Raw genomic sequence first — 22,279 nt, forward strand, 5'->3', positions numbered from 1 at the left:
CCATGTTAGCCAACGGCGCTTCTTTTGAAAAGTAATTCGCCTTCAATTTAGCAAATCCTACTTCATATTGAACAGATATTTCACTGACGTTAAACTTGCATTTTCTAAAATGTCCTTGTGGAGCTCTGGTAGGCCTACTTGTTGAGCTTCTGGCGGCTGTACTAACAACCAGACAGAGCTAAATCTGTGGCTTCAACAACAAGCATGTTGAACATGCACCCAAAACAAAAAGGGATTGTTGTTGTGACCAACGGTCCAGTTTCCATCGCCGACCTATAGACGAGGAATCCAGAGGAATGTGGCTGAGAAACCTAAACTTGAAGAGACCACCATAAACCCTCGTTATGTGTGCTCAGTTCATTTAGTGGATTAAAAGCCAGCGGAGGAAAACCCGTATCCTACTCTGTGGTTGGGCTATAAAGAGCAGCGGAGAAGAGACGTCGGGTCCTTTAAAGGACTGACAGCAGAGCCAGGAGGACATCAGGTATGATGTCATGTGTAGGGAGGACTCAGCATACCAACATGTAAAACTGAATGAAACGTTACGTTTTGAACACAAACAAAACTATTTCCTGAGGTTTAGGAAGCAAAACAACAACTTCTTTAGGTTTAGGCAACAAAACTACAACTTATTTAGGTTAGGAAAACAAATCTACAACTTCTTTAGGTTTAGGAAGCAAAACTACAACTTCTTTAGGTTTAGGAAACAAAACTACAACTTCTTTAGGCTTAGGCAACAAAACTACAACTTCTTTAGGTTTAGGCAACAAAACTACAACTTCTTTAGGTTTAGGCAAAAACATTACAGCTTCTTCAGGTTTAAGCAATAAAATTACAACTTCTTTAGGTTTAGGCAACAAAAAAACAACTTATTTAGATTTAGGCAACAAAAAAACAACTTCTTTAGGTTTAGGCAATACAACTACAACTTCTTTAGGTTCAGGTAACAAAACTACAACTTCTTTAGGTTTAGGAAACGAAACTAAAACTTCTTTAGGTTTAGGAAACAAAACTAAAACTTCTTTAGGTTTAGGCAATAAAACTACAACTTCTTTAGGTTTAGGAATCAAAACTTCAACTTTTTTAGGTGTAGGAAACAAAACTACAACTTCTTTAGGTTTAGGAAACAAACATTGTGTTTTGGCTTAAAATAACTACAAACACAAAGGGATGCAAACTTCGGACTCCTAGGTGAAAGTCTTGTGTTTTGTGTCCATCCATTCATCCTTCATCCCCGACCTCCATCCCATATGGAGTTTAACACTGTCTATTCTACAGTGCCTGACTCCCATTTCTGCTCCTGTTATAATTACTATGGTCACTAGAGGTAGCTGTCATGCTCTTTTATACCTTCTTTTGGTGATCTACCATGTGAATAGATGATAAAACCTACTAGTAGGCATAGTAGGCCCCTACTGACCTACATCTATGGGGCTTATAGCGACTGATAAAACCTATTTAATAGCCTGACAACAGTCTAATCGGCTGATTTTGCCTAGGGCACCAAAAGGGCTAGAGCCGGCCCTGGAGGGCACTCTAATAAACCTTCTGCGGTCCTGCCCAAAAGCGCAAGAGTATTGGTCAGCTATTCATGAATATATAAAATCTGTCATTGGTGAGGATGTTCCATTTTCTCCTTTGTACATTTTGGGTGATCCCTTACCACTGTATGATCTCCCCACGTCAGTTGCAGATTGGATTCATACAGCTCTTATGCTGGGTAGGACAATTCTTGTTTAGTCCGCGGATTTGACCCCAGTGAATGTATAGTTCGGTCAACTTGGGACTGTAACAGCACATGAGAAACTGTCTCTCCATCTCATTAGCCAGGTGTAGAAGTATGCTCAGAAGTGTTGAACCATCTGTGATTACCTTGATGTATTTGAATTAGGGCTGTCAAAGTTAACACGATAATAACGCGTTAACGCAAAATTGTTTTAACACCACAAATTTCATTAACGCAATCAATCTTTCAGAGGTTGTAGTGGCTCAGTTTTAAAGCTAGCGGGAAGATACTGGTATTATATGAAACTGGAAAAACCTAATGAATCCATCGGTACCAACCATGTCATACTAACTGGTCATGAAGGAGGTTAAATAACACTACAAACATACGCTAAATTTTGGCGAGGTAAAGCTGTCATGGCTATCTTCAAAGGGGCCTTTGACCTCTGATCTCCAGATCAGTGAATGTAAATTAGTTCTATGGGAACCCACGAGTCTCCCCTTTACAGATATACCCACTTTATGATAATCACATGCAGTTTGGAGCAAATCATATTCAAGTCAGCACACTGACACACTGGCACGATTGACAGCCCTAATTTGGATGTATGACTACGGCCAGTGTGACCTTATGTGTGTTTCCTTTTATTTTGTTGTTGGTAGGATCTATTGTTATCTTTATTATTTATTATTTCATTTTAATTTTTGATTATATAATTTATGACATTCTCATTCCTTGTCTACTTATTGTATTGTTTTTATTTGTATTGTACCACTTGTATTGAAAATGACAATAAACAGTTGGTCATAAAATAATGTTTTGTGCTTCTACCTGGTTTAATTTGGGGATTTTAAGGCTCATGGAGTGATTAAAAACTCCAGAATGGAAAAAACAATACAAAATGCCAACATATGGCACATCAGAAGGGTTATAAAAACTACAATCAACAGCTTTTCTCATCCTCCATTTAACAATAATAAAACATATGGGTATTGTTGATGTCTATGACTTTGAATAAATTCACATATTTACAATAAATTCCTTGATTAAAACTATTTGTATGTGTGATTTTTCTATTAAAATAAACCAAATGTGTATACCTTGTGAGTCTGAAGGAGCAAGTGTGTTGATCTGAGGGATGTGGAAGGTGCTAGGTGGAGGCTGCAACGTATTTGTCATTGCTGGTGTGTGCAAAGGCTGCTGGGAGGAAGTCTTTGACTCGCACAGGAAGACAGTGGCCTGCCTCTGGAGCACCTGGAGAGGAAAGGAAGGGAAAAAGAATGAATTAAAAGAGGCATGAGGTTGTGAAGCAAGAGTGTAAACATAAAGAGTTTGGAAGGCACAGCAGGCACGACTACCTGTATGGTGAGGCAGTACGACACCACCATGATGACCAGTGGGATGAAGAAGGCCACGAAGGAGCCAATCAGCATGAAGCGCTCCTCGTTGAGGACACAGCTGCCGTTGACGAAGACCTTGTCCTCGTTGTGGAGGCCGATCACTGGGATAGGCATGGACACACCTAGAGAGAGTGAGTGGGTAAAATGGAATGAATGGCTTTCATTTGTATTATTTTGTTGAGGACATTTCTGTAGGCGGCACGCCTCGTTTTGAAATCCAGAGCTTCTGATTATTCCAAACAAACTGATGCAAAGACATTGCTTCATTTGTACCAGGTAATATCCTAAAAACAATGAAAATGTATAGGATAATAATGGGGCAAAAATATGAAATCATAGGGTAGATATGAGAACATATCACTAATGACATTACAATGAGGTAACAATTGGGTTAGAAATTCAAGATCAGGGTAGTAGTCTCTCAAAATGAATGACGCGTCGACACTGACCAGGGACCTTTATCACATGTCTTTTCTGCCTCATTTACTCTCACATCTCTGCTATCAAAACTAAAAGAAAAAGCCTTTGTCGTTGTTCTATGTCTCTTTGTGGTATTTCATGACTCCCTGTAGTCTTTTTATGTCTCTTTGTAGTTGTTTGTGTCCGTTTGTGGACATTTTGTCTCTCTTTTTAGTTGTTTTGTGTCTCTTTGTAGTTGTTTTGTGTCTCTCTGTAGTTGTTTTGCGTCTCTTTGTTGTCGCTTTGCATCTCTTTGTTGTCGTTTATGTCTCTTTGTAGTTGTTTTGCCTCTCTTTTTAGTTGTTTTGCGTCTCTTTGTTGTTGTTTTGTGTCTCTCTGTAGTTGTTTTGTGTCTCTTTGTAGTTGTTTTGTCAGTTTGTGGTTGTTTTGCGTCTCTTCGTTATAATCACCTCCTACCGTCAACTGGTACCAATTTATCCTCAAACTTAGGAACCTTAGAAACAGCTGTACAACCTGATATATATTTAGACTGCTTTTCTCCTATCGATCTCCACAAATTAACCTCACTGATCTCCTCATCTAAATCATCTACCTGTCTCCTAGACCCCATCCCAACTAAACTGCTTAAAGAAGTTTTACCTCTAGTTAGCACCTCTTTACTGGATATGATCAATGTGTCTTTACTAACAGGCTATGTACCACAGTCCTTTAAAGTAGCTGTAATTAAACCTCTTCTTAAAAAGCCCACTCTTGATCCAGAGGTCCTAGCCAACTATAGACCTATATCTAACCTTCCCTTTACCTCCAAAATACTCGAAAAAGTAGTTGCCAGTCAGCTGTGTGACTTTCTACAGAACAATCATTTATTCGAAGATTATCAGTCAGGATTTAGAGTGCACCATAGCACAGAGACAGCACTAGTGAAAATTACAAATGACCTTCTAATGGCATCGGACAAAGGACTTGTCTCTGTACTTGTCTTGCTAGATCTCAGTGCTGCTTTCGACACCATTGACCATGACATCCTATTACAAAGACTGGAACATATAATTCTCATTAAAGGAACTGCACTAAGTTGGTTTAAGTCCTATTTATCAGATCGATCTCAGTTTGTACATGTCAACGATGAGTCCTCCATGCACGCCAAAGTTAGTCACGGAGTTCCACAGGGTTCTGTACTTGGACCAATTCTATTTACCTTATATATGCTTCCCTTAGGCAATGTTATTAGAAAACACTCCATAAACTTTCATTGTTATGCAGATGATACCCAATTATATCTATCAATCAAGCCAGACGAAACAAACCAGTTAACTAAACTTCAAGCATGCCTTAAGGACATAAAAACCTGGATGACCTGCAATTTCCTGATGTTAAACTCAGACAAAACTGAAGTTATTGTACTAGGCCCCGAGCACCTCCGAAACAAATTATCTAATGATATAGTTACTTTAGATGGCATTGCCCTGGCCTCCAGCACCACCGTAAGGAACCTGGGAGTTGTCTTCGACCAGGATATGTCCTTTAACTCTCACATAAAACAAACCTCACGGACTGCCTTCTTTCATCTACGTAACATTGCGAAGATCAGGCACATCCTGTGTCAAAATGATGCAGAAAAATTAGTCCATGCATTTGTTACCTCTAGACTCGATTACTGCAATTCCTTATTATCAGGCTGCTCCAATAAGTCTCTTAAGACTCTCCAGTTGATCCAGAATTCTGCAGCACGTGTACTGACTAGAACTAGAAAAAGAGATCATATTACGCCTGTATTAGCTTCTCTGCACTGGCTGCCTGTAAAATCCAGAATAGATTTTAAAATCGTCCTCCTCACCTACAAAGCGCTAAACGGTCAGGCCCCATCATATCTTAAAGAGCTCATAGTACCCTACTACCCCACTAGAGCACTGCGCTCACAGAATGCAGGGTTACTTGAGGTTCCTAGAGTCTCCAAAAGTAGAATGGGAGCAAGAGCCTTCAGCTATCAAGCTCCTCTTCTCTGGAACCAGCTCCCAGTTTCAGTCCGGGAGGCAGACACCGTCTCTACATTTAAGAGTAGGCTAAAGACTTTCGTCTTTGATAACGCTTATACTTAAGCTGCTATAGGCATAGACTGCCGGGGGACTTCCTATGACACACTGTCATAAGGAACTTCCTATGACACACTGAGCTCCCCTCTCCTTATGTATATACTCATGTCCCATGTCCATGTTGTTACTAACTTCATTCCTTCCCGGGAGTCTTTGTGCCTCCTTGTCTCGCAGCTAACCGTGGAGCGGGGTCACACCTGGAGCGAGGTTATACCTGGAGCATGGGTACACTTGGAGCAGGGTTTCACCTGGATCTTGGTGGTCTCCGGTATTGTGGCTGCATCTGCTGCCGCGTCGGTGCCTGCTTGACACCAACTGCTACCATCCCTAATTAACTACGTCTGTACGAGGGACTACCAATGCTAACGAGGGATTTCCAACACCTAGTGACAATGTGGCAGCCTGGAGAATAACACTTCTCAATCACTGCCAAAGACATCAAGAGCTCCCAGCAAGCATGCTGATGCTGCAGGAACCAACGCACGGGCATCGATCGCAGGGACGTCCCACACCAATACACATGGACGTACTGAGGAGAGATGCTGGACAGTGCTGGCTTTCCGATAGTTGTATTATCACTCTTTCCATCCACCACTATTGGTTTTGTGTTATCAGTCCTACTTGTATTAGCTATTACAGCTGCTAGACTGCTATTGTGGCTGCTTCTCTCTCTCTCTCTCTCTATCTATCTCTCTCTCTCTCTCTCTCTCTCTCTCTCTCACTCTCTCTCTATCTATCTATCCCCCCAGCCGGTCTCGGCAGATGGCCGCCCGCCCTGCGCCCGGTTCTGCTCCAGGTTTCTTCCCAGTAATCGGGGAGTTTTTCCTGGCCACAGTGCGCTTGGTGGATCCTGTTGGGTCTCTAAACTATGGTGTACGGTCATAGACCTGCTCTATATATAAAGCGTCTTGAGATAACTTCTGTTGTGATTTGACGCTATACAAAAATAAATTGATTTGATTTGATTTGATTTGATTTGATTTGATTTGATATTGTTTTACTTTTCTTTGTTGTCATTTTTTTGTAGTTGTTTTGCGTGTCCTTTTTGTCGTTTTGTGTCTCTTTGTAGTTGTTTTGTGTCTCTTTGTAGTTGTTTTGTCACTTTGTAATTGTTTTGTGCCTCTATGTGATTTTTTTGTGTCTCTTTGTAGTCATTTTGTGTCTCTTTGTGGTCGTTTTGTGTCTCTCTGTAGTTGTTTTGTGCCTCTTTGTGGTCTTTGTGTGTCTCTTTGTAGTCAATTTGTGTCTCTCTATAGTTGTTTTGTGTCTCTTTGTAGTTGTTTTGTGTCTCTTTGTAGTTGTTTTGTCAGTTTGTGGTTGTTTTGTGTCTCTTTGTGGTCTTTTTGTGTCTATTCGTTATCGTTTTGTGTCTGTTTGTGGCCGTTTTGTGTGTCTTTGTAGTTGTTTTGTGTGTCTCTGTAGTTGTTTTGTGTCTCTTTGAGGTCTTTTTGTGTCTCTTTGTAGTTGTTTTGCGTCTCTTTGTTGTTGTTTTGTGTCTCTGTAGTTATTTTGTGTCTCTTTGTAGTTGTTTTGTGTTTCTTTGTAGTTGTTTTGTCACTTTGTGGTTATGACTCTTTGTGGTCTTTTAGTGTCTCTTCATAGTCATTCTGTGTCTGTTTGTTGCCGTTTTGTGTCTCTTTGAGGTCTTTTTGTGTCTCTGTATTTGTTTTGCTTCTCTTTGTTGTCGTTTTGCTTCTCTTTGTTGTCGTTTTGTGTCTGTTTGTAGTCATTTTGCTTCTCTGTAGTTGTTTTGCATCTCTTTGTTGTTGTTTTGTGTCTGTCTGTAGAGGTTTTGTGTCTCTTTGTAGTTGTTTTGTCAGTTTGTGGTTGTTTTGTGTCTCTTCGTTGTTGTTTTACTTTTCTTTGTTGTCGTTTTTTGTAGTTGTTTTGCGTGTCCTTTTTGTCGTTTTGTATCTTTTTTGTAGTTCTTTTGCATCTTTTTGTTGTTGTTTTGTGTCTGTCTGTAGATGTTTTGTGTCTCTTTGTAGTTGTTTTTTGTCTCTTTGTAGTTGTTTTGTCACTTTGTAATTGTTTTGTGCCTCTTTGTAGTTGTTTTGTGCCTCTTTTTGGTCTTTGTGTGTCTCTTTGTAGTCAGTTTGTGTCTATGTAGTTGTTTTGTGTCTCTTTGTAGTTGTTTTGTCAGTTTGTGGTTGTTTTGTGTCTCTTTGTGGTCTTTTTGTGTCTATTCGTTATCGTTTTGTGTCTGTCGTTATTTTGCTTCTCTTTGTAGTTGTTTTGTCACTTTGTAGTTGTTTTTGTGTCTCTTTGTTGTCGTTTTGTGTCTCTTTGTAGTTGTTTTGTGTGTCTCTGTAGTTGTTTTGTGTCTCTGAGGTCTTTTTGTGTCTCTTTGTAGTTGTTTTGTCATTTTGTGGTTGTGTCTCTTTGTGGTCTGTTAGTGTCTCTTCATAGTCGTTCTGTGTCTGTTTTTTGCCGTTTTGTGTCTCTTTGAGGTCTTTTTGTGTCTCTCTGTAGTTGTTTTGCGTCTCTTTGTTCTCGTTTTGCATCTCTTTGTTGTGGTTTTGTGTCTCTTTGTAGTTGTTTTGTGTCTTTCTGTAGTTGTTTTGTTTCTGTTTGTGGCCGTTTTGTGTCTCTTTGTAGTCGTTTTGTGTCTGTTTGTAGTTGTTTTGCGTCTCTTTGTAGTTGTTTTGTCTCTCTTTGTAGTTTTTTTGCATCTCTTTGTTGTCGTTTTGCATCTCTTTGTTGTGGTTTTGTGTCTCTTTGTAGTTGTTTTGTGTCTGTTTTGTAGTTGTTTTGCGTCTCTTTGTAGTTGTTTTGTCTCTCTTTGTAGTTTTTTTGCGTCTCTTTGTTGTCGTTTTGCATCTCTTTGTTGTGGTTTTGTGTCTCTTTGTAGTTGTTTTGTGTCTTTCTGTAGTTGTTTTGTGTCTCTTTGTGGTTGTTTTGTGTGTCTTTGTGGTCTTTTTGTGTGTATTCGTAATCGTTTTGTGTCTGTTTGTGGCCGTTTTGTGTCTCTTTGTAGTCGTTTTGTGTCTGTTTGTAGTTGTTTTGCGTCTCTTTGTAGTTGTTTTGTCTCTCTTTGTAGTTGTTTTGCGTCTCTTTGTTGTCGTTTTGCATCTCTTTGTTGTCGTTTTGTCTCTCTTTGTAGTTGTTTTGTGTCTCTTTGTAGTCGTTTTGTGTCTCTTTGTAGTTGTTATGTAATGTTGTTTTATGCCTCTGTGGTCTTTTTGTGTTTATTGATAGTTGTTTTGTGTCTCTTTGTGGTCGTTTTGTATCTCTTTGTGGTCATTTTGTGTCTGTTTGTAGTCGTATGTGTCTGTTTGTAGTTGTTTTGTGTCTGTTTGTAGTCATAATGTACAGCCGACACATCGGCGTGGTGAGCAGACACTCGCTGCGTGGTCATAATGTACAGCCGACACATCAGCGTGGTGAGCAGACACACTCGCTGCGTGGTCATAATGTCCTTCCGACACATCAGCGTGGTGAGCAGACACACTCGCTGCGTGGTCATAATGTACAGCCGACACATCGGCGTGGTGAGCAGACACACTCGCTGCGTGGTCATAATGTACAGCCGACACATCGGCGTGGTGAGCAGACACACTCGCTGCGTGGTCATAATGTACAGCCGACACATCGGCGTGGTGAGCACACACACTCGCTGCATGGTCATAATGTACAGCCGACACATCACCGTGGTGAGCAGACACACTCCCTGCGTGGTCATAATGTACAGCCGACACATCGGCGTGGTGAGCAGACACACTCGCTGCGTGGTCATAATGTACAGCCGACACATCGGCGTGGTGAGCAGACACACTCGCTGCGTGGTCATAATGTACAGCCGACACATCAGCGTGGTGAGCACACACACTCGCTGCGTGGTCATAATGTACAGCCGACACATCAGCGTGGTGAGCACACACTCTCGCTGCATGGTCATAATGTACAGCCGACACATCAGCGTGGTGAGCAGACACACTCGCTGCGTGGTTATAATGTCCTTCCGACACGTCAGCGTGGTGAGCAGACACACTCGCTGCGTGGTCATAATGTCCTTCTGACACATCAGCGTGGTGAGCACACACACTCGCTGCGTGGTGATAATGTCCTTCCGACACATCAGCGTGGTGAGCAGACACACTCCCTGCATGGTCATAATGTCCTTCCGACACATCAGCGTGGTGAGCAGACACACTCGCTGCGTGGTCATAATGTACAGCAGACACATCAGCGTGGTGAGCAGACACACTCGCTGCGTGGTCATAATGTACAGCCGACACATCGGCGTGGTGAGCACACACACTCGCTGCATGGTCATAATGTACAGCCGACACATCGGCGTGGTGAGCAGACACACTCGCTGCTTGGTCATAATGTACAGCCGACACATCGGCGTGGTGAGCAGACACACTCGCTGCGTGGTCATAATGTACAGCCGACACATCGGCGTGGTGAGCAGACACACTCGCTGCGTGGTCATAATGTCCTTCCGACACGTCAGCGTGGTGAGCAGACACACTCGCTGCGTGGTCATAATGTCCTTCTGACACATCAGCGTGGTGAGCAGACACACTCGCTGCGTGGTCATAATGTACAGCCGACACATCGGCGTGGTGAGCAGACACACTCGCTGCGTGGTCATAATGTACAGCCGACACATCGGCGTGGTGAGCAGACACACTCGCTGCGTGGTCATAATGTACAGCCGACACATCGGCGTGGTGAGCACACACACTAGCTGCGTGGTCATAAAGTACTGTCGACACATCACCGTGGTGAGCAGACACACTCCCTGCGTGGTCATAATGTACAGCCGACACATCGGCGTGGTGAGCAGACACACTCGCTGCGTGGTCATAATGTACAGCCGACACATCGGCGTGGTGAGCAGACACACTCGCTGCGTGGTCATAATGTACAGCCGACAGGTCAACGTGGCGAGCAGACACACACGCTGCGTGGTTTATTATACGCTGCGTGAGGATTATTATACCAGCAGAGGGAGATCTGCAGAATCATCAGGGTGTGAGCGTCTCCCTCTGTGAGCTTCTACACCAGCAGTGTGAGGCATCCACTGTATACTCTGGGGGAATAGCTCTGCAAGCTAATAGAAAAGTAATGGAGGGGGGAAAAAAAGAGAGAAGATGAGTAGAACAGAGGGAGAGAGAGGAAGTTTGGCTGAGGCTGTTTTAGACTAAGCAGAGAAATCAGAGTTTATACTTTGATCTCTCTAATATACTGTATATCTATTATATAATATAATTGATGTCCATCAATGATTTCTGTGATTGAGACAACTGCCTTGTATCCTTCTTCCCTCTTTGTTTAGTCCCCTCCCTCCGTGTTTCATTTCCTCTCTTCTTGTGTCCTTCTTCTGTCTTTGTTTACTCCCATCCCTCCTTGTTTCCTTCCCACTCTTCTTGTATCCTTCTTCCCGCTTTGTTTACTCCCCTCCCTCCTTGTTTCATTCTCTCCCTCCTTCTTTCCTTCTGTCACTTTTTGTTTACTTTTCTCCCTCCTTGTTTTCTTCCTTCTGTTACTTTGATAGCCACTTGACCCAATCTGTCCTCCCTATCTGTCCTCTGAATACTTTGTGTGTTTGTGTGTACTGTATGATTGTGTTTGTGTGTACTGTATGTGTGTGTTTGTGTGTACTGTATGTGTGTGTTTGTGTATACTGTATGTGTATACTGTATGTGTGTGTTTGTGTATACGTGTGTTTGTGTGTACTGTATGTGTGTGTTTGTACTGTATGATTGTGTTTGTGTGTACTGTATGTGTGTGTGTGTGTGTGTGTGTATGTGTGTGTTTGTGTGTACTGTATGTGTGTGTTTGTGTATACTGTATGTGTGTGTTTGTGTATACTGTATGTGTGTGTTTGTGTGTGTTTGTGTGTACTTGTGTGTACTGTATGTGTGTGTTTGTGTATACTGTATGTGTGTGTTTGTGTATACTGTATGTGTGTGTTTGTGTGTGTTTGTGTGTACTTGTGTGTACTGTATGATTGTGTTTGTGTATACTGTATGTGTGTGTTTGTGTGTACTGTATGATTGTGTTTGTGTATCCTGTATGAGTGTGGTTGTGTATACTGTATGTGTGTGTTTGTGTGCACTGTATGTGTGTGTTTGTACTGTATGATTGTGTTTGTGTGTACTGTATCAGTGTGTTTGTGTGTACTGTATGTGTGTGTTTGTGTATACTGTATGTGTGTGTTTGTGTGTTTGTACTACCAGCCTACTACCAGCCTATTACCAGCCTATAACCAGCCTTCTACCAGCCTACTACCAGCCTATTACCAGCCTATAACCAGCCTACTACCAGCCTACTACCAGCCTACTACCAGCCTACTACCAGCCTATTACCAGCCTATTACCAGCCTACTACCAGTTTATCACAAGCCTTCTACCAGCCTATTACCAGCCTATCACCAGCCTACTACCAGCCGTCTACCAGCCTACTACCAGCCTATTACCAGCCTATCACCAGCCTACTACCAGCCTATTACCAGCCTATCACCAGCCTACTACCAGTCGACTACCAGCCTATCACCAGCCTACTACCAGCCTATTACCAGTATACTACCAGTCTATTACCAGCCTATAACCAGCCTATTACCAGCCTACTACCAGCCTACTACCAGCCTATTCCCAGCCACAGTAGCGTTTGGCTTTTCACCTTGTGAGTCTTTGTGAGTCACCACAGCAAAATAATGACATCATGCTTTTTAATTATACAAATCTGATGTAAATGTGTATCAACCAGTGGCAGCTGGTGGAAATTTTTCTAGGTAGGGCTGTGCCACAGCCAATCAATTTCAGCAAACATCCCAGTATGATTTAATGTAAAAAGTGAAGTTATCAAAAACACATTACTACTTTACAGTTAAATAATCAACAATTATTTTATTCCAACAGAAAGAGTAAATAATGCTTTGAAAAACACAACAGTATAACATGTACTCAGTGGTGGAATATAACTAAGTACAATTTTGAGGTACTTCTACTTTACCTGAGTATTTCCATGTTCTGCTACTTCATACTTCTACTCCACTACATCTCAGAGGGAAATATTAGACTTTTTACTCCACTACATTTATCTGACAACTTTAGTTACTTTACAGATTCAGATTATTAATACATATATAATCAACTAATAAATTATGTATTATTATAGATTAAACTACCCAGCAGTATATAAAGTCATTCAAATGAGCTCCACCTTAACCAGCTGCAACACTGAAGTGATGAACACATTAATGCATCAATAATTAGAATACAATAATATACATTATTCTGCATAAAGAGTACTTTTATGTTTGGTACTTTAAGTATACTCAGATGCTAATATTTTTGCACTTTTACTTTTGAATGCAGGACTATTACTTCTAACAGAGTATTTCTACATGGTAGTATTGCTACTTTTACTGAAATACAAGATCTGAGTACTTCCACCACTGCATCTACTATAATACAATAAACATGTAATACAATAATAATATAATATAAATTAAAGCTGCAAGCAGCGATGAATAGGCCCTCGCACCTTCCAGCGTGTCGGAGGTACTGGCAGGACCCCGATCAACGCGGCCAAGCATAATGAAACCGGAACCGGAACTCGTCATTGCTGAGTGCAATGACGCCTGCAACAAGACTCTACGACAAACGGTTAATGAGGTATGAAAGGGGCCGTGGCTAACATCTTGGGGCAGGGCTATGAATTGACATTAAAATGTCCTCATGACTGGACCCTTATCATGCTTGAGAAATTTGGAAAAGATTGGACAAAGTATGCTGAAGTCACAACAATTTCCTGTTTCATGGCGAATGGCTCAAAATGGCCACCACGCCAAGGTCACGTAGTTCAGTGAAAACTCACCATTTGAATAACTTTTCATCCTCAAGATCTTAAGATGGTCCTGACCAAATTTCAAGCTGATCTGATGAAATCTGTAAGAGGAGTTCGTTAAAGTACACGGCCTATAAAACACTAAAAAAAATTGCATATTGAATTCAAAATGGCTGACTTCCTGTTGAATTTTAGGCATACCGCCAAGAGGCTATTTTGTGCGTCTCCACATGTTACATCTGTCTGCCAAATTTCATATATGTAGGTGAAACCGGAGCGAGGACCTAAGCCTGAGACCCTTCAAATATAATTTTTTTTAAAAACTTAAAAACTTTTTGAGCATGTTAAGGCCCTTAAAAAGGCGATTCATTTGAGAGAAAAATAATAATTCAAATTTTGTTTGGTAAACCAATAGTGAGGTAAAGATCAGGGGAAGTAAACAGGAAGTGTAATCAGGAATACTGCTGTTAAGACCTGAAGCTATTCAGACACCTGAATGTACAGAAACATGGACTCTAGTGCTCTGAGGTGTAGAGATAGTAATACTGGTGTTATACTGCTGTTAAGACCTGAAGCTATTCACCTGAATGTACAGAAACATGGATTCTAGTGTTCTGAGGTGTAGAGATAGTAATACTGATGTTATACTGCTGTTAAGACCTGAAGCTATTCAGACACCTGCATGTACAGAAACATGGACTCTAGTGCTCTGAGGTGTAGAGATAGTAATACTGGTGTTATACTGCTGTTAAGACCTGAAGCTATTCACCTGAATGTACAGAAACATGGACTCTAGTGCTCTGAGGTGTAGAGATAGTAATACTGGTGTTATTCTGCTGTTAAGTCCTGAAGCTATTCCCCTGAATGTACAGAAACATGGACTCTAGTGCTCTGAGGTGTAGAGATAGTAATACTGGTGTTATACTGCTGTTAAGTCCTGAAGCTATTCACCTGAATGTACAGAAACATGGACTCTAGTGCTCTGAGGTGTAGAGATAGTAAACTCCAGCAACAGTTCTGCTTTAAAACTCTCTCACCTTACTCAAAAGGCACAGCCACAACACATCCACAGATATTAATACTACATAAAATACAATTAACAAGAACAATACAACTAATTTATCAGTTTCAATTAAATTGTGATACGTCCATGACCAATTTAAGCAAATGAGACTGAGGACAACTATGTACAAGAAAAGTCAATGTGGTGAGAAAGCCTGCATATTTTTGACAGCTTATTTGTAAGGAATTTTGCACTTCTCTCCTTCTGAGTGGCAAATCTCTCAATGACCTTCTTCTTAAAGTTTCTTCTCCATGGAGAGCATGGCCAGAGCATTAAGGTGATCCTGTGTCATGGTGTTTCTCAGGAAGGTCTTGATCCTCTTCAAAGTGGAGAAGCACCTCTCAGATTCAGCTGTTGTCATGGGTGTGGTGATGATCTTGAGAAGACTGACTCTGTGAAAGTGCTCTGAAGGTTGTTCTCCATGAAGAATTGGTACAGAGGCACCACTGCAAGCCTTGAACTGGCTGTTCTCATAGATGAGGGACAGTTCTGTTTTGAGCTTGGCCTCGTTCAACATGGGGTACGCCTCCACTGTTGTTTTAAGTGCTGTGTCAGGGAACGTCACACTGTGTTGTGGGAACAACTCTCCATGCTGATGAGGTGCTGGGTGAAGGAGAATCGCTCCTTGGCATGCATCAGCATGGTATCACAAACCTGTAGAAGATATATCATCAGCTTACATTTGCAATAAAGCTAAGTTGATGAAAGTGATTCTGAAGACATGCATATGTCCAAGTCCAGTATGTGACTATTAAGGTTTTTTAAAGTTATTTTTTTTTGGGGGGCATTTTCCATTTTTTTATTGAGAGGACAGTGGATAGAGTCTTGAAAGGGGGGAGAGAGAGAGTGGATGCGGAAAGGGCCACAGGCCGGATTCGAACCCGGGCCGCCGCGGTCAGGACCAAGCCTTGATACATGGACGCCCGCTCTACCAACTGAGCTAACCCAGGCGCCCAACTATTAAGGTTTTAACACCAGTATGTTACATTCTCCTGATCTCTAACTCCCTATTGGTATCTCCAAGAAAACAAGGTTTACAGGGGCATTGCAATAAATTAACCACATATTTTGTATTTTGTTTAATAACTACTTTACCTGCATTATTATCCAAATTATTGTCTCTTCAGTTTCCTTTTTAAACTTCTAAACAGATATAATTGTGATGTGCTCTATGATATTCATTCACTTTGGTGACATGGCACATTTAGGCTTTTACAGACTGTTTGAAGTGAACTCATCTTTCTAACAACAGCTTTATCAGCAAATATAAATATAAATATCTGGGAGTTATTTACCTGATGGTTAGCATGCTGTCTGTGAACCTCTGGACCAGTGTTCTGATGAAGACAGGGTCCATGTTCCTCTTCTGCAGCTGGCTGAAAAGCATGTCCACCTATGGCATGATCTTGTGGAACAATGTCAGGAAAAAACAGAAAGCCTCGTCTTCAAGCATCCTCACAAAGCCCCCAGCCTCTCTGACAGCTGCAGGATCAAAGTTCCCTGAGTCTCTGATGGTCTGGAAACACTTTAGAAGGTCATCCTTTTGCTCGAACACAGTGTTCACAGCGCAACTGTGGAAGTTCCACCGTGTTGTTGAGGCTCTGGGGAGTATATGCGCAACCACTTGGTCCAGCACTGTGGTTCGCTTCGGTGACCTGGAGAAGAAGGCAGAAAATCCACCAAGGTCCGAAAAAAAAGTGCCGATCCGGGGGTGATGTTGCCTGCTGCATGATGAGGTTAAGTTGATGCGCATAGCAGTGGACGTAGTGTGCATTTTCATAGACATCTTATGCTGCACTCTGCCGGTGGCTCCCCTCATCACCGAAGCCCCGTCATAAGCCTTCTGCTCCTCTGGGAGTATGGTGCTTAGTCTCTCCTTAAGCGCTGTAGCAATGGTGTCGGCAGTCGCGTTATGGATTGTGATGAACTCGAAAAAACGCTCCTGGATGTTACTGTTGTAGATGTAGCGTAGCCCAACCACCAGCTGACAGTGGGTGGAAATGTCCGTCCTCTCGTCTGCTTGATTGCGATAAAGTCAGCGCTCTTTACTCCCTCCAGAATGTAATCCCTAAGCACTGACAGCATGCAGTCTAACAGCTCGTTTTGCACCGTCTTTGCCGTGCCTTTAAAAACGGTGGCGGTCTTAAGGTGCTCCTCCAGCACGGTGTCCAGCGAGGCAACAAAATCCACCACCCCCCTGAAAACGCCAGGGTTGACCGAGCAAGGCCAACTCAAAAGCACCACAAAACTTCACACAATCGATGATTGTGGATAAAATGTGCCGGTTTTTATCCACATCCTCATTGTGCTTCCTGACCGCAGTCCTGTGGCCGTCATCCAGCTGCGTAGCGATGTTCACTCGGCCTAGCGCGGCTAGCTCGACGGAGTTTTCCACGCGTGTCGTGGTGTTCTCGTGTTTCCTTACTTTTTCCGACAGGTGCTTCATATCCCTCTCTCCCGTTGTTGTCCATGCTGGATCCGTCTCCGTCATTTTAAAGAGCAAGCACGGAAAGCAAAATAAGGCATTGTGCATGACCGCATCCAGCTAACCAGGTCTTTCTGGTGTAGCAGCTACGACAGAAGCCTCCATATACTTCTTCCCTTTTTCACCAGCCTGCTGTTTTATTACCAGGTCGGGTTGACCTGGGTCCAGCTCCTTCACCTGTAGTTTATCCGCCAAAGTTCTTCTCCCAAACGGCTCCAGGAGGAGAGAATTTACAGAGTCAGGGTTCGGTCTTGGAGTAGTGGTCTCGCTCACCATTGTCATAGTTAAAATGGCGCCCGTAGAAACCGCAGAGGGCAGTCCTGACTTTAACAGTAGCTGGCTTGTGGCAATAAAATAATCGTCCCTCTCGTATTAGATTTGAGGACGCTGATTGGCTAAGTTTAATGTCATACGTTCATAGCTTGAATCAGCTATTGGCTAAGCTGCTACATAGACCCGCCTGCTGTAGGCGATTTCTCCGTCGCCCCAGAGCTGAACTTCAAACATACAGACAGGCAGAGGGGAGTCAGACAGGCAGAGAGGAGTCAGACAGGCAAAGGGGAGTCAGACAGGCAGAGGGGAGTCAGACAGGCAGAGGGGAGTCAGACAGGCAGGCAGAGGGGAGTCAGACAGGCAGAGGGGAGTCAGACAGGCAGAGGGGAGTCAGGGACGGGCAGGGAAATCATATATTTTGCACAGATGATTTTCTGTTTTATTTTACACATATTACTGGGTGCATTCCATATTTAAAACAGACAAATATTGACAGTTTGTATAATTTATTATAATTATTAATAGTATTATTTTTATTAGCAGGAGTAATGTTTTTTTGTGTGTGACTCAGGGAGGGCGGCGCCCTAGTGCCCTCTATTGGCCGGCCGCCCCTGGCATCAACTCAGTATAAACTAGAATGGCACTCTGTTCAGCTTGCGCCATCATCCATGTGTATTTGTATTTATGTTGAGATCAGCTGTATGTAGCGGAGCTTCGTAAAATACCTCATTCACACTGGACAGAAACAAAATAAAACTCACCGAAACCGTCGTCGTTACTCTTTCCAACAATCACCAAGTGTGCTTTGGTCCAACGCAACTGTTTAATGTGAAAAAGCAGAATCTACAGTCGTCCGCCCCCCCTCCCCCTTCCTCTCCCCCTGCTCTCTCTCTGAAGAAAGGAGGCGGGGTCACGCGTCATCAACGTATCATCAGCTACACTGTGCATGTGTTATACCCTGTGGTTTTAATGCTCAGGCTGATCGGAATTCTTAAAAATATTTTTGAATCCGGATCATGATCTGGATTGCCACCAAAATCTAAGGGATTGTTCATTGTGCCACACCCCACCCCTCCAAAAAAGGTTCATTCAAACCCATGCATACTTAAGGAGGAGGAGTAATCCTGGTAACGGACAAACAAACAAACCAACAAACCAACAAAACAACGCAGATGAAAACATAACCTCCTTCCTAGGCCTTCGGCCTTGGCGGAGGTGATAAAGTTATTTCAAAGGTAAATTTCAAAAGATCAACAGTGAGCCTTCCTTTCAATAAAATCAGGGACTATATATTGTTCACAGTGATTTAAGGTCCTGTTCTGTAAGGTGCAGTTGTATTGGACCTACATGTCCGGTTGGATTGAAACAACATCGAAGTCAAACAGCATGTTATTACAGACAGAGAATGGCTGCAAGGATCTTCTGTTGGATGTGTTGCTGCTAATCCTTCAGCATTGATCGCCGTAAGCCCTCTCAGACCTCTCAGACCTCTCAGACCTCTCAGACCTCAATCACAGCAGCATGTAGCGGTGCAGAACCTTTAGAGGGGTCAAGGAAACGCAAGAAAACAGGGGATTTCTTCTAATTCAAAAGCAGCCGGTTGTGAAGGAGGAAAAGGGAAGGAGGTAAAGCTACCTGCTTTCTGGAGGTGCCAATCGACTTGATCTGTCAGGACTACTCTGAAGTTTCACAGCAAAACAACTTTGAACTTTGGTTTAATCCAAAGACTAGAAGTCTTTTCAGTGACATGTATCTAACGCCTATTGTTCTGGCTTCCCTGCACACACTTCTGCACTGAAAACACCAAGATGCATTCCTGTTAGATACGGTCAACACAGTAAATGTGATCTGGAGGAGAGATAGTTGCTGTAAATGTTTGTTTAAAGCTGCAGGGAAATCTGCAGTTTAGGGACTGTACAGAAATTATTACAGGGGAGGGGAGGTCAGGAAAGGGGGATGGTTATGTAGCAGACGTTTTTTTTTACTTAAAGGAGCAGTGTGTAGCATTTAGGGGGATCTATTGGGAGAAGTGTAATGGAATATTAATAAGTATGTTTTCTTTATATATATATATACATATATATATATATATATATATATGTATATATATATATATATATATATAGTGTGCATAATCACCTGAAAATAAGAATGGCCTCCATGTTTCTACCAGAATGGCCCAGAATGGACAAACCAAACTCTGGCTCTAGAGAGAGACATTCACGTTTTTCGCCGGCCATCGTAGTTCTCCTACACGCTTGGCACGCGGGAGAACTTTCAGTTGGTTGCAATCTGCAACCTCACCACTAGATGCCGCCAGATGTTACATACTGGCCCTTTAAGTAATGGTTAGGATCCAAATAAAACATTAATAATGCTGGGGAGGGTCTTACAATTTTAAACAGATGTTTATTTAGGCAACATGGTTAGTAGGTTGATCATTTTACCTAGAGTTATTCTACTTTGAGATGAACAGATTAGCTGGGTGGTTTTCTGATGTATATAATGTCTGGCACCTCTAACATTTCAGGCTGTTCTCATACACTGTTCGTAGCTATACCTACAAAAAGTAGTGCACTGTAATTCTTATGTATCCCACAAAATAAATTTGTATGTAATCCAGGTAATTGTGAACCAGGATGTATAAACAGCGACAAACGTCACGTAGAGTGGAGGTCTGGGTCGATGGATGGGTCAAAAAACACAGGACCTTCGCTCGAGACCACTGTTCGTGTCCCGTGTGAAAGCAGAAATCAACCTTGATTTATTTCTCACGTAACTTCTGTACCTAAGTAATCAAATCAAATCAAATCAATTTATTTTTGTATAGCGTCAAATCACAACAGAAGTTATCTCAAGACGCTTTATATATAGAGCAGGTCTATGACCGTACACCATAGTTTAGAGACCCAACAGGATCCACCAAGCGCACTGCCGTAAGCGTAATGCCACTTCCAGAGTTATTTTAACCAAAACCACCATCTTTTCCTAAACCTAACTAAGTAGTTTTGTTCCCTAAACCTAACTAAGTTATTTCCTGTGAAGACGCAAGTTTATTTTGAAAAGACTGTATGTGTCTAACAAGCGGAAATTGACACGTGCGTCACGTGCTGCCGAACATTCAGAGGAAAACACAGGAAAAATGTGGAATAACTTTTTGTAAGATATCCGGATACGTTCAACATATCTGTATTCCATCTTTACTTAAAGCTGGACTATGTACCTTTTGCACAGCGACCACATCTAACAATTACAGCAAAATGGTAAAACAAAGTGTAGTACAAGTAATGTCAGCTACACAGTAGTAGCATCTAAAATGTGTTAAAGTAGCTAACGTTAGCCCACATACCTTACTTGTCATACCAGACCAAGTAAAGCTGTAGCAAAAAAAAACACCAAAGTGTACTGAATTGAGCAACAGTGTGTTTTATTGCTTATGAATTCAACTTTTTAAGTTTGTCTTTCAAAAGTTAGATAATCTGGCTTTAAGGCAGTTTTACATTGGTTTGCTGACAGATGCTCTCGAGCCAATAAAGATGTCTGCAGGGTGTGATGATATGCTTCAGATTGGGAGAGTAATTGTTAGTTTTAAATTTCACAAACACACAAAAATAATAAATAAGTACATTCATCTGGTGTCTTTCTAATTCAAACCAGCCAGGTGAATCTAAATGAAAGCTACGATCCACCTCACTGATTTCATCCCCTTCAAATTAGTGGAAAAGTGAAAAAAAATGAAGATTATTTCCAGCACTGAGTCCACTGAGACACGACGTGGACCGGTGTACACCGGGCCTGCCCATTGTCACTAAGATTAATTCAGCCAATGTAGAACTTAGACTTGACTTGGACTTGGGTTCTGTGAGACTTACCCTACTTGAAATTTGACACTATAAAGTCTTGAAAGCAAAAACATTCAAGTCTTAAGTCTGTTTTAACCTGGTCAAATTTAGACTCTGATGAAGAAAGATGTGTGTAAAGGCTGCAAAAAATCAGTTTAGTTTAGTTTAATTTTCCTCATTGATCTGAGAAACCTGATTCAGCTGAACGATGCACGAAGAGGACCCCGAACTCGTCCTTAAAGAAAACTTAAAACCATCTCTGACAAGTATATGCCTGTGAATGTGCGGCCAAAGCAGACTGAAGTCATTTGTGCATGACTGCCACTCTGCCTTTCAAATGTGTCTCAAAAGAGGAAACTGTTGTATCTAGATTGGTACTTGAGTTTAGTTGAAAGCAGATGCATCCGTTCTAAGTGGCATGGAGAGGAAAAGGGAGGGGAGCAACTCACAACTAGATACTACGAATAAAAAAAGAGGGGGAAAATCTCTTCATGGTAAATTAATACTGTACAGCACAGCTTCTCTTGGATGTTTCCTTGCTAATCCTTTAGCATTGATCGCTGTGAGACCCCTCTCAGACCTCAATCATTGCAGAATGTTGTGGTATTGAAGGGGTCAAGGAAATGCCAACAGAAAATAGCGATTTCTTCTGATTTAAAAGCAGCCAGCAGGGAGCGAGTGCTGCGGTATCTTCAGGTGTCAATCATCTCCATCTGTCAATGCTGCCTTCAAGGAGTTATCGCTCACAGCAAAACACTTTAACAACAGATAGAGAAAATGGACGTCAGAGGAAAATATGTCCAGCTTTCTTAAGATGGTGCACAAAGAAGAAACACTGCATGTTTCCATTATAATTGTACCCCAGCGGGTACATCTGCAGAGAGACCTTGATTTTTAGTACACATACTGTATTGTCACAATAACCAGTAATATTCCAGCTAAGACACGCTGACTGCAGAGTACGAGCCTCAATTTCCCAACGACCTGAGTCAGTTGTAACAGCTTAACACCAAGTGGTGCAATTTAGAGCACCTTAAAGGAATATTCACCCACACAATGACAATTTGTATATCCATTACTCACCCTGGGTTACCTTTAATTCTTGAAGAAAAGTTTGTTTTTCTCGCCTCAATGGCGAACAGAGTATCAAAAAATTAAGAATGGATTGAAGTAA

The 22,279-nt window shown here is 42.0% G+C and overlaps 1 protein-coding gene across 1 annotated transcript in view; it reads right to left on the reverse strand.

The window, feature by feature from the left end:
• htr2cl1 (5-hydroxytryptamine (serotonin) receptor 2C, G protein-coupled-like 1) overlaps positions 1–22,279 on the reverse strand; it is a 245,508-nt gene that overhangs the window by 4,726 nt on the left and 218,503 nt on the right. The window contains 2 exon segments of the mRNA XM_074622871.1: positions 2,827–2,980; positions 3,085–3,248. Coding sequence (XP_074478972.1) covers positions 2,827–2,980; positions 3,085–3,248 — 318 coding nt within the window.

This window comes from Sebastes fasciatus, chromosome 22 (assembly GCF_043250625.1).
Source record: "Sebastes fasciatus isolate fSebFas1 chromosome 22, fSebFas1.pri, whole genome shotgun sequence".
Lineage (NCBI taxonomy): Eukaryota > Metazoa > Chordata > Actinopteri > Perciformes > Sebastidae > Sebastes > Sebastes fasciatus.